Raw genomic sequence first — 13,287 nt, 5'->3', positions numbered from 1 at the left:
ATGAACAATACGGTGCTCTGAAAACGAGGGTGCCGATCTGTGAACTTGATTGGCGTAGAGGGATTAGACAAACAAACTTTGATGTCAATATGTTTTATTTATTTCTTAATTATCTATTCATATTTTATTTATTCTTATCTTCTTATCTTTGTTTCTATTTGTTTATTTTATGTTTATTTGCCACTATTCTCTTTGTAGATCGTATTCTTAATTAGAGATACGATATATACAAAACTGAATAAAACCTTTACATACATAAATAAAAAAAGAAGATAAAAAATATACAACTTGAAAATTAAATAAATAACAAATTGGAATCTATACCTACATCCGTTTTATCAAGTTTTTCATTAATGCTAAGGTACAGATTGTGTTTTCTATCAATTGCCATTCAGTTTTACATTGCAGCTCATAAACGCGTTGCCTCTTCCATGATTTATATTCCATACGCATGCGCGTGTTACCCCCACCAAAGAGTGAAGGCAGATACGACCTTGACAACTATCTCTGCGCATGTATCGTCACACGGCATAGTGAAGATACCACTTACAGAGAACGACGTCACCACCGGCATCTACAGTTATCCTTGTTTCTTTCTGCAAGTTTCTTCGACACCACTGCGATCGGGTTTTCTGAAATGCAATTTGAGGTGACGCTTCAGGGCCCCTGTCCCTGGGGGTTCCGGCTGGGAGATGGAAAGGACAATGAGACGCCACTTGTGATAGCTAAGGTAAAATCAAAATTATTATCGTATAACTTGCAATGTTTTGTTTATAATATTACACAAGCAACAAACTGTGATGTCTGGATTAAATGGGCGTTACAATGAACAGTTTTTATTCGCAAAAATGAAATAGATTTGCACAAGAAAGTTTTATAACACGCCCCACTGCCTTGTTTTTATGGACATTCCATTGTAGGCGAGTGTACTGAAGATGTATATTTCAACGCATCTTGACTTTAATAATGTGTGAAAATATATCGGAATGAATATAAACATATTGGTGGCAAAATACAGATACATTGGTTAGTAAAATGTAGTGTGTCTGGAAAAGTGGTTTTGAGTGGAATCTGGTATTCCAATCAGATCACTTTATATACAATACATTCTTATCATCAGGCACTTGTTACAACTCGTGAATTTTACGAACGTTCTCACGAAATACTGTCAAACGTTTGACGTATCTTCGCAGTGAGTGTTACCAGCGGTTCAGTTGATTATGCAGCTTAACGGGTCAGCTGATCCACCTAGGAATGTGAAAAATAGTTCCGGGCAAATGTTTCAGACGTATTTAACTGTTTTAGTTACGATACACTGTATAATATTGACGATAAAGTATTCTAAAATGTCAAATTTGTGTCATAATAATGATGGAAACTAATTAATATATTGATTGGATGGTGCATGCGTGGGGGTATTCCATCGTTGTTAAGTTAGAGAGTCTTTGAAATGACTAGAATTCCTTGTTGAATTCCGTGTTGTATTGGGACATATCACGTATCACTCGGACCAATCTCTGCAGTAATGTTGTTCGTGATATACCGCTAGGAGGGAAAAAAAGAAAACACATTCTAATAAACAGTGACGGCTTATCGCCCATGACAGACGCAAACTCCATTCGGTGACGTCACCCTGCTGTGAGCATATCGGCATGTTTCTAATTGGTTATTCAGAACACGTGACCCATAGTTTCAAATGTCAGCGATGCTATATATAAAAAACAGTAGTCAAAAAGGTCAGTCACATAATAACTGTCACTACAGTTTTCATGCCATTAAAATTTCTCCTAAACACAAGCACTGGTTTTAAAGCACTAATTTGATATAGTTGTGTTTCGATTCTCGCTTGTGAATTGAGTATAATGTATGTAAGCTCATTTTGGGTGAAAAATGATAGAAATTAACTATATTACGCTGTATCAGTGTAGAAAACAGCTTGGTGCATAGGAATCCTATACCCATAGTATCGCAGTATTGTATTGTAATGTATTACACAATGTTCATTTTGCAGTAGGAATCGAAACACACTATTAGAATAGAATAGAATAGAATATTTTATTTGACTCGAAATAATGTAAGAAATTACATAACTTATGGCCAAAAACCAACACAGTAACGCACAAATACAACAAATACAACAATAATAAAATAAAAATTAAAAAGATGTTTAACAATTAGCATACATTTCTAAGATTTTATGTATATAGACTCCTATTATAACAAAGTGTAGTATAGTGACCGGACGTACTCAGCGTGGTTTGCCTCAATGACGTAGTTTGATTGTAAACTTGAGTGGTACAAATTCCTGGAATATTTGTATCGTGTTATGGGCTGATTGATCTAGGACATCAACCGCCACAATGATGAAAGATTCTGGGTTTATTTTTAAATAAAACCCGTTGAAGAGATTTGCTCAAGTTTGGAAAAGGCACCGTGACGTATTCCATAATTAGTTGGCCATGATATTTATTTCTTTTTCAAGGAAATACGATTCATTTATTATTTTTCAGACCACGGCTGGCGGAAAAGCTGCCAAAGCGCAAATACTTCCAAGTGATGTCATATTAAAAATAAACGACCAATCAACGGTGGGTATGACGGTAGCAGAGGGCCAACAAATCTTAAAAGATGCGTCAGAATTAAAATTATTTATTCAAAGGTAAGAAATAACGAGTTCAGTTAAAGGGGCCGACGTTACAATGACGCCATTGCCGCATTGCACTGTGTGATATATGTGTACGAGTAACCACGGGTAACCTCGCATCCCAGCGCCCTCTGTAAATCCACCATTTGATATAACAGGCCCCCGGGACAAAACACCTGTATTGAAATTTAACATTAAACTAACAATACAAGACAGAATTTAAATGCATCATGCGAATATTTTACGTTTTATTTTTTGTTTTTATTTCTTGTAGCACTAGGTAAAGCGTTATAGCATTGCTTGTGATTTAATTATACTGTGGTATGACGAGCTAAGCTCCAAGTTTGCATAAATTATAATAATATGCTAAATACACAGTTGAATACATTATACGACAGTGTTGCCATTCAATGCCTTTCCTTTAAAGGTTAACGTCCCATTGGTTGCGAGTGTTTCCGAAAATACCCGAATGGGACAATTTTGTATCTCGTTTTAATTACGGTAGTTTGAAGTGGCTTGTAATGAGCTAACGGAAAGCCATACAAATCCAGCCCCTCTCCTCGACCGAGTTGCAAGTAACATAGAGAAATCGGAATGTTAGTGATTTGCGGCTCGGGACACATTGGTTTGCCTACAAAGACAGTGGGCTCATCTACAAGCATTAAACAGAAATTGTCACTGGCTTATACGCAAATAAATACAATAAATTCAAGCCAATATTGACTTATATTTAAATCATTTTGTACAGGCATTACATACAAATATATGATTGTTATTTTAATCGGGAAAAGTGTGCGGTGTGGGCCGAGTGTAAAACTGTTCGTAGACTGCCGCGGTGTCGCTGAGTGGGCAGTGACGAGAGCTAGGACGGGAATTGAATAACCCTGATATATGGTCCTTACCATCAAAAATGTGCATAAATATAATCATAAAATGCCGAAAAAGGATCGTATAATTAATTACGAATATGACGTTATGCTAAAAGAATAGGAAAAATCGTTTTGGCACTGAACTTCCCCAACATAATAATTGATGCGTTCTTTTATTTTCATCATTTTAGGTGTGACACGGGGGTTCAAAAGACACCACGGCGTGGAGAACAACCAGCACCGACAGTACGAGAGGTAAATTCTGGGTATAGTTGTTCTGTGTTGTTAAAGATCATGCCGTACCAGTGACGGATCTAGGGAGCGTTCTTGGAGTCGGGACCCCCCCCCCCCCGTTGAAAAATGTATTCAATTTGTTTTTGTACAATATAAAAAAATCATTAACTTAGTCTGGCGATTTTAAAGTTTGGACCCCCCCCCCCCATAACAAATCCCATATCCGACCCTGCGTACCCACGTAACATTAGAATAAGCAATACAATAAGTCAATAAAATGACACTATTACCGCTGTAAATCTCCATGAGTAAATAAATCACTTTTTTTTGTAATATTCACATTTCAGCATTTTGACCCCAATGCCCCTGCAGGACCTGGTTCGGCAAAAGTGGTGCATCTTCAATACAATTCGCCAGTTGGTATCTATTCGTCTGCAAACATCGCCGATGCTTTTAAGGGACAGACGGCGGGGTTAGCTCCAGGGACGACTGGCATTATTGGAGGGTATGTGAGCTTTCTGAATTCATTATCATTTTAATCCCGAATAAGTACCGTGGTCCATATATGGTTGTATTGAAGTGATTTTAGATTTAGTAAAATGTGGTGTGTAAAGTCACGTGACGATGAATTGATGACGTGTGTGCTCAGTTATTTTTGCTCTAATTCAAACAATACGTGCCACTATTCATGGAATATTTGCAGTATATCGGCAGTGAGTCCTCGTAAGTGATTCATCCTCCTGTACTTGTTTTGTTGCAGAGCATTGCATGGTTTAACGTTGCCCATTTGAGAGGCGGCGGTCTTCGTGCCGCGGCGTTCTAATATACTCAGGCTAGTACCTTGTACGTTTAGATGAAATTTGAACACGCACTGTGCGGCGACCACCGTCCTTCAAACATCCTTGATTTAGTTTTACAACATCATGTTGGCCAATTCTGCTGAATCTAACGTTGTTAACACATTAATGGAATAATAGTAAATCGATTATTTCGGCCAAGTTCGAAGATATACATTTAATAAACAAAAATGCTATGTTGTCGGACATTTGTGCTGAAAATTAGATTGAGATGTTTCAATTTATATACCGTACTACTTAGTGTTTTTATCCACTCACTTCTGTGTTACAGGGAAGGGAACCAAAGACCTGTTGATAAGCATTCTGCCGTATTTCAAGCCGTGCATGACTCTTCACCAAATCCGCACCACGGTGCTGCCAGTGAAAGATACATCGAGCGAGATGGCGGCGAGGAAATGAGGTACCATGGTTACGCCAATCCAGGTTTGCAATCAAGATCATTCAAAATGCTACAACAGATGGTCAATGAAGAGGATTTGTAAATATAGACACCCCACGAGGCATAGCCGAGGAAATTATATCACGTGATCTGATTATAAAAAAAAATCGAATGATTGACACGCTTTTTTACTTTTTTACTTTGCGTCTTCTCTTATATTCGGTATCGGCATTAACAGTACGCAAATAATTCGAACAATTTCTTTTTAGTGACACCCAGAGCTGGACTTCGTATTGAACTTGATAACCATATATGTGGCGGGGTATCCCAAACTGTATTATATTAAGTTATAATTAGGCCAAATCTTCAGTCGGATTTTTCTTTATTTTCAGAAACTTTTATAGCGCAATAAAACTTGTCAAACTTATTAGAATAACATAAAATAAATTCTTCAAATGAGATTTAATTAAATACACAATGAGACAATGATTTCGGAGCATAGTGTTGAGTTGCTTTTAGATTGTTATCTCACTGGAAACTACTTAAAGCGAAGGGTTGTGACCTGCGCACGCGCGGGAATTGAGTCCCAAGCGATGTTAAAAAACGCAAAGGCTCATGGGTAGACGCTTGTTTGTAAACAATGGCACGTTATGGCCATGTGACGCATGCGCAGGTGACGACTCCCCCGCTTTAATACCCCGCGATATGCGTAAAACTGAACGTAAAACAGTACAAACAAAGGCCATAGCGCCACAGTGACTTCAAAACATCGCATGGAAGTCGACAAACGCGAACTTAGTTTGGGGGTATTTCTATTCTTAAAGCCGGAGGCTCGTCACCTGCGCGCGCGCGGCGGGAATTGAGTTCCAAGCGACACTCACCCAAAAACGCAAAGGCTCATGGGTAGACGCTTGTTTGTAAACAATGACACGCTATGGCCATCTGACGCATGCGCAAGTGACGACTCCACCGCTTTAATAATGTGCTGTACACATTTGCTGACAGACAATATTGACAACGCAGCATTCCCCTCTCCAAAGATCGGCATTTCGATATTCGGCTAATGAATAAGAAGGATAAGTTAAAAATAAAATCGTTCGATTTTCGAGTTCGGTCCGCGCAATACGCGAGATCTTGCAGTCAACGAAATATGAAATATTTTAACAATATTTTGATTCACATAAAAAATGATATACCGGTACGATTTTTCATCCCATGAGAGGTATAATAAAACAATTGCACCATAAAAACAAAACAAAAATGCCCTTTTTCATGACTTTTTTTTTTGTACGGATGATGCCCTTGTTATTTTTCAATTGTAGATACATCCTAGCGGTATTACCGCATAATAATAAAAAGACACAAAGAAGATGACATACAATCTTTATTTCGGCATGAATCTCCCTGATATGTCTGTCTGTCTGTTTTGTACCGTTTTCAATACCACATTTTCACGTATTCAAGTGAACTATAATCACCACGTGTCAGTGTTATATTCCTATCTTTATTTATGTCCAGGTGTCTAATAGTCATATCTGCGCATGCGTGTTCTATGAGCCTGTCCTACGGAGAAAGTGTACTTAGCAACCAATTCTAATATGCCTGCTCTCGTGTATGCTTGTATTGACATGCCTGCTAAATTTGACAAGCCCAAAGTAAATCTTGAGATCGGTCAGAAGGTTATGTGCGCAAGAAAACGCTGTATAAGGGATCAACCATCATAAACGATGAGAGTTGACGTAGAAGAATAAAAATAGTACAGACAAATTATAGTATTAATATAATGCTAACGGTTCGATAGTTGATTGGAAAGCCCGATTAAGTTGGCTTTAAAATCACATAAGTTAAAAATTGAAAAGTTGATTGGTAAAAAGAAACAGTTTGGTCAGCGTCATAATTCACTGGAGAGTCAAAAAGGTTGTTTAGAAAGTCGTAACAAATACCTGGTACGTAGTAAAAACTTTAATCAAGAATCCAAAAAGTTTAGAGGAAAGTTACATGGAGAATAGTGAAAATTCGAAAATCGAAGTTAAAAACGTTGCCTGAAAATAATAAAAGTTGCCTAAAATGTACTGAAACTGAATAGAAAGTTTGATGGAAAAAAGTAAAAAATTGTGGCTGAAGACCTGAAAGGATTGATGCATATAAAAAGCTAACAGAAATTTGACAATTAAGTCTCAAAAGTAGGCTGGTAAGCCGAATAAAATGACTTGTTGATAGTTTTAATAGTTTTAAAATGTGTGGAAAGTCATAGAGTAAAATCAAAGAAATTGGATGGAATATTATAAAAGTCATGTATTGTATTGTATAGTTATAATGCTGAGTGTAGTATGGAAAGTCAACAAAGTTTATGGAAAGCCCGATTAATTTGGTTTAAAATTTAAAATATGATTAATAAGTTATTAAAAAAAGTGGACTGGTAAGCCGAAAAAGTGGAGATGAAAGTAATGAAAGTAGTGTGGAAATATATATAAGTTGTCTGAAAAGTAACACAAGTTACCTGCGAAGTCGAAATCTTTGATTGAACGGCTAAAACGTTGGAAGAAAAGACATAGAAAATACATGGAATGAAGAACGGGTTATTGCGAAGCCAATATTAGTTGACTGAAAAGTAGTGAAAAAAATTGCCTGATAAGTCAAATAAAAAAAAAATGAAAGTAGGAAAAGATTAAATTTTGAAAGAAAGTCGAAAAACGTTTTAAGAAAAGTAATAAACCCTTGGATGGAAAGTCGAAAAAGTATATATATGTCTCCAGTTACCTGGAAAATTATATACAGTAACCTGGAAAGTAGTAAAAGTTACTGAAATTGTGTTTCGAAAATTGAACAAGCTTAATGGAAAGTCGAGCAAATAATGAATAATTCAACAAACAGTAGTCTCTGGCGAATCTTTTCGATATCGATATTATAATGATGATATTATATTGGCGTATTCCATGTGTAACTATCGTTGGGGCTGTAAGCCAAAGCTGTAAATGTTATACGAACATTCCCATTATGTATAAAGCTGTGTTTATTGCATACGATACGTTTCTATGAAAATTGAGTTCGACGTTAATGATAATTCACAAGTCCTTTTCTGCACTACACGTGGCAAGAATTTCATTACATTACATTACATTACATTACAAAATAAAGAAAAGTCCTGTATGGTGTATGAACACACAAATTTTACAGGATGATGAATATGTTAAAGAAATTACGGATTTCTGGCTGGAATGGCAACTTTGTCGTGAAAACTATTCACATATTCAAACTTGGTGGGACGTGGGAAAGAATAAAATAAAATTAATTACTCAACAGCATTGCGCATTCAAGCAATATAAACACAAACAAGCAAAACAAACATTGGAAAGGGACATCCGAGCTATGGAGCGCGATATCACCCAGAATTCGCCGCCCACAAAATCATACATAGAAAAAAAGAGACTCCTTTCAAACATGGTTCAACATGAGAATAAAGGTCTCATCACACGAGCGTGGCACCATTTTCTAAATGAAAATGATGTGTGTAATACTTTCTTTTTCCAAATAGAGAAAAAGAATGGAAACAAAAAAACTATTTTTCAGCTCAGGCGTCATGACAACAGTCTCACACAAAATCAAGCTGAAATCCGCAAAATAGTACGCAACTTTTACACTAAGTTGTATACTACAGATAATATTGATATAGATGCACAGAATACCATCCTTGAGGGCCTGCCAATGCTGAGTAATACCGTTCGCGATGACCTTGATGAGCCTATTACGTATGGCGAACTTACTAACACCGTAAAGCAACTTGCGCATGGGCGAACTCCCGGCATTGACGGGATTCCGAACGAGTTTTATCAAAAATTTTGGAATCTTATTGGGAAAGACCTCTGTGACGTGTTCAGTAAAGCCACTGAAGAAAATGTGTTTCCATTTTCTTGCTCTAGAGCAGTTGTTACCCTACTCCCAAAGAAAGGTGATATTACACAACTAAAACACTGATTTGCAGTGATTATAAGATCTTCACTAAAACACTAGCAATACGTCTGCGCGGGATCATTGGTTCCATAATTCACCCAGATCAAACTTGTAGTATTCCAAACAGGCATATCCATGACAACATCAGTCTATTACGTGACAGCATTGACTGTGCTAATATGACTAACTCTCCCCTCAGCATCGTGGCTCTAGATCAAGAAAAAGCATTTGACAGAGTAAATCACGCTTATCTATTCAACACACTTCATGCTTTTGGGTTTGGTGACAAGTTTATTTCTTACATTCATCTTATATATTCAAATGCTCAGTCCCTTATCCGTATAAATAGTGCTCTCACCCCTCCCGTCATGCTGTCACGTGGTATTAGGCAAGGTTGCTCATTGTCCACAGCCCTTTATGTTATTGCCATTGAGCCACTGCTCCATAAAATCAGAAATGATGGAAATATTAAAGGTTTAACAATACCGCATCTCAATAATGAACACTGTAAACTTACAGCTTATGCTGATGATATAGAATTTTTTATCACACATAAACAAGAATTCGCATCACTTGCTGCATGGTTGCGTATTTATGAACGCGCGTCAAATGCGAAAATCAACCTCGAAAAGTCGGAAGGTTTATGGGTTGGTAGCTGGCGCAACAACACGTTTTCTCCTCTCAATATTAAGTGGAACAACACCGGGTTAAAATTGTTGGGCGTTTTTCTCGGGAATGATAAAATGTATACCAAACAGAACTGGACTGAGTTGGTTTCAAAGATAAATAGAAAAATTGAATTCTGGAACCACTTTGTTCACAGTATATGTCCTATAGGGGGCGCTCTATGGTAATTAACAACATTATGTCATCCCAACTACTATACCGCTTTACTAGCCTAGTGCCACCCACTGATGTTGTTTTGAATATACAAAGGTCGTTACTTGACTTCTTTTGGCAAGGTCGCCATTGGGTTGCTGCTAAAACACTTTATCTTCCTCTGGAAAAGGGGGGACAAAATGTTACCCATCTCCCCACACGTATCAGCGCCACGCGACTTAATTATATTCAAAGATATCTTTATGGCAATACTGATCATTTTTGCTTTAAGTTCACTGACTACTTCTTCATCCAAGCAAGCAAAATGTCTTATACTAGGCAGCTGTTGTGCACCACGAATAGCCTTCCTTTAAAACTGAAGAGCATACCACCATTCTATCGTGAACTCCTTCAATGCTGGAAGTCTGTAGATAAGGTGCGTAAATTTAATGACAATAATCCGATTGATATTTTTAATGAACCACTTTTCACAATGCATTTATTAATCATCCTATTAGAAAGGAACCTTTTGCACTCCGTCACTTTGTGGACGCTGGTATAACCAAAGTCTGTGATCTGGTCCATGAAACAAATCAAACGTGGATGGAAGCTTCAAACATCTCAGATAGAGTAAATATACATTCTGAACGCATTCTGCAGCTCAGTCTCAAGGTTATTCATGATTCCATGCCTACCAAATGGAAGGATACTGTGAACAATTATTTCAAACGAAAAAACAAGCGTGCTCATGCTCTCTCTCATCTCAGTTTTCAGCTACACTTTTCTGATGAGCTAAATCTAGCGCTTTATAAACTTGAAAAAGGCGCAATATATAAATATTTAATTGAAGTTCTCAGTACTAGTGGTCGTCAACAACAACCAAGAAACGTATGGTGTGACATACTTAGTCTGCCTGAAACAACTAAACCAAATTTTCAGGATAGTTATGCAGCACCAATTACGACGTATGACGGAGATATGCAGTGGCGCATATCCCATGGCGCCTTTGCAACTGGTTGTTTCCTTTTCAAAGCTTGGTTATCAAGCTCGGATAAGTGTATTTTTTGTGGCGAGGTGGATACACTTGCACACATTTTTATAGAATGCCCATCTAATAACGAGCTATTACATACATTCAAAATAATCACATCTGGTCTGCTTCAAACAGGTTTTCGTATGCCAATCTGGTGGTTTTTAATTCTGCCACCGCGTCGTTCTAAGGGTTTTCTTTCCCGACAGGCACAACAAATGTTTTGCCTATTAACGAGCATGGTGAAAGCTGCAATTCACACCAGTCGTCGAAACAAGAGGCAACAAAAAGGTGTCAGTGATTCTCTAGAAATTTTCAAAACGAGACTTATTTTGAGGATCAAAACGGAATATGAATACCACCGTTTTAAAAATCAGCTACCTAAATTCGAAACATTTTGGGCAGTGGACGGTGTGTTATGTGATGTTCAGAATGATGCACTTCAAATTCATCTGTAAACCTAGGTTTTACTTGTCCACTTCGCTGTTTAGGGCTTTGGCCCTATTGAGTCATATCTAGTCTTCTTTTATCCGCTTTGGTATTTGTTGTGGTACTCCCTGGTTTCGTGACATTAGTCGTGTCAGAGGATTTTGTTCTCATGGTGGATATCAGTCTACACACACAAACACTGATTTGCCACCCTCTTGGCTTGTCATTTTCCTCAACACACTGAACGCGCGGGTGAACGCGGTGCTTTTCAGCGCTCCCGGTTTATTACAGGTTTGGCCTCATGGCTTAGTAGTGTCGGTTTTCAGCTTTAAAACACATTTTTTATGTCCTGGGTACGACGTTAAAATTGCATCCGGTTGCGGAGTTTTTGTACTCGGGAGAATGAGGTTACCCTTTGCCGCAACTACCTCCAGGTCACCCTTGGGCAAGGTGTAGAACCTGTGAGCCTTGGGTGCCAACTTCCCACATAACAAGTTCGGTTGACGTCAGTAAGGGCATACAGTCGTAAAACTCCTGCACAAATAGATCCGCACAGGTGAACAATTTTTCATGTAAATATGTAGATATTAGTTTCAGTTGTACTTAGCATTTGGCAGGGGGGATCGTAACCTCTTGTGGTGAGAACCAGTGTGACTGGCCTGCCAACGGGGTGCTAAGGATTTCATTGGAAAAGTTATCAGTTACATCCGTTAATGTAATTTCGTTTTACATACCCGTAAATCAAAAATCACATTACATTACATTACATTACATTACATTACATTACATTACATTACATATCATAGCATTGTTCATAACATAGTCCAATGTGTCAAGGCATAATGTCCCAGCTTGCTGCCATACGAAACCGTGCAATCGGACGACAGAGATTAGAATAGCCTTGGTATAAGATTCGTGGAGGTTGGGCCCGAGGTTGGGCATCCAGCGGAACGACGCACTGTACACGTACATGATTTCGAGTTTTCGTCGACACTAAATTGTAAACATTACTTTGAAGGTGTATACGATCATTAACGGAATATACTTCATTAACATATCATTCAAGAATTCACATATTCATAAATTAGTTACAACGATATTATTTTATATCAGCAATACAAACATTGATAGGAATGTGGTCAACACAAATATACATCTATATTATAGTTGGATATAATGAGTTCCAAATAATAAGTTCTTGTTACTTATGATACTCTCATACTTTCTTTTAAATAACAAAATTTAAAAACAAAATACATGACACATGAGTTTTTGTTCCAGAGTCCCAGAAACACACAAAATGGGTAGAATCGATGTTGATTCAATTCCGGTCAACATGAATATACAGTTTAGGCAGATATTTAAGTATACCAGTTTTAGTTTTTACCGATTATGTCATGGTTGATTCTGTATTGTAGTTACCTATATTACCTTCGAAAATTCGTGAAATAAGTTCGTAAAATACAGATAACGTCATTTTTGTCATGTATACGTCACAGTGAAGTTGGACATATGGGGGAGAACGTATCGCATATTTGTTCAACTTATAAAAAATGAAGTTCACGAACGACATGTGTTGTGTTGAATATGTTGTTTTCTCTGTTTCGGGCGCGCCTGTTAACCTAGAAACCGTCTAACGCCCCGAGGAATTCGAAACTTATGTATTATAATCATAAAAAGCATCATTATTCAAGCCTCATATGATCACTTCCGCTGGTGGCGTGGTTGGGGGGGGGGGGCTGATTCAGCGCGTTTAGTCGTTGCTTGACGCACATGGCTGATGGATATGAATATTTAATATGTATGTACGACGATGATGAGTATCGTCGTGCAGCGATAATTAACATCTAAACTATTGTATGCGATTTTTCAAATGTGGGGGCATTAGTACAGTAAATGAACAATTAACTAAACTATATTTATAGCACATTGACGAGGCATTGTTTATTTTTAACCAATTCAGTACAACCAAAATCCTAAAGTTGAGGAACTTTGATTATTTTTGATATGGGATATGATTTACCATAACCTTGAACCCTTGTTTGGGCAGCAAACTAATTAAGCAATTGTTCGTT

At 37.5% G+C, this 13,287-nt stretch overlaps 1 protein-coding gene across 1 annotated transcript; it reads left to right on the top strand.

Moving 5' to 3' along the window:
* The first annotated feature begins 511 nt into the window (after positions 1 to 511).
* On the top strand, positions 512 to 5,430 carry LOC100378208 (PDZ and LIM domain protein 3-like). Its single transcript, XM_002732207.3, has 5 exons — positions 512 to 730; positions 2,511 to 2,659; positions 3,705 to 3,768; positions 4,095 to 4,252; positions 4,876 to 5,430. Exons 1-5 carry the CDS (start codon positions 638 to 640, stop codon positions 5,084 to 5,086), a joined length of 675 nt encoding a protein of 224 aa, XP_002732253.2. The 5' UTR covers positions 512 to 637; the 3' UTR covers positions 5,087 to 5,430.
* The last annotated feature ends 7,857 nt before the right edge of the window (positions 5,431 to 13,287 follow it).

This window comes from Saccoglossus kowalevskii, chromosome 19 (assembly GCF_978046115.1).
Source record: "Saccoglossus kowalevskii chromosome 19, keSacKowa6.1, whole genome shotgun sequence".
Taxonomy (NCBI): Eukaryota; Metazoa; Hemichordata; class Enteropneusta; family Harrimaniidae; genus Saccoglossus; species Saccoglossus kowalevskii.
The sequence above is the reverse complement of the archived record's forward strand: the minus strand, read 5'-3'. Positions and strand labels throughout refer to the sequence as shown.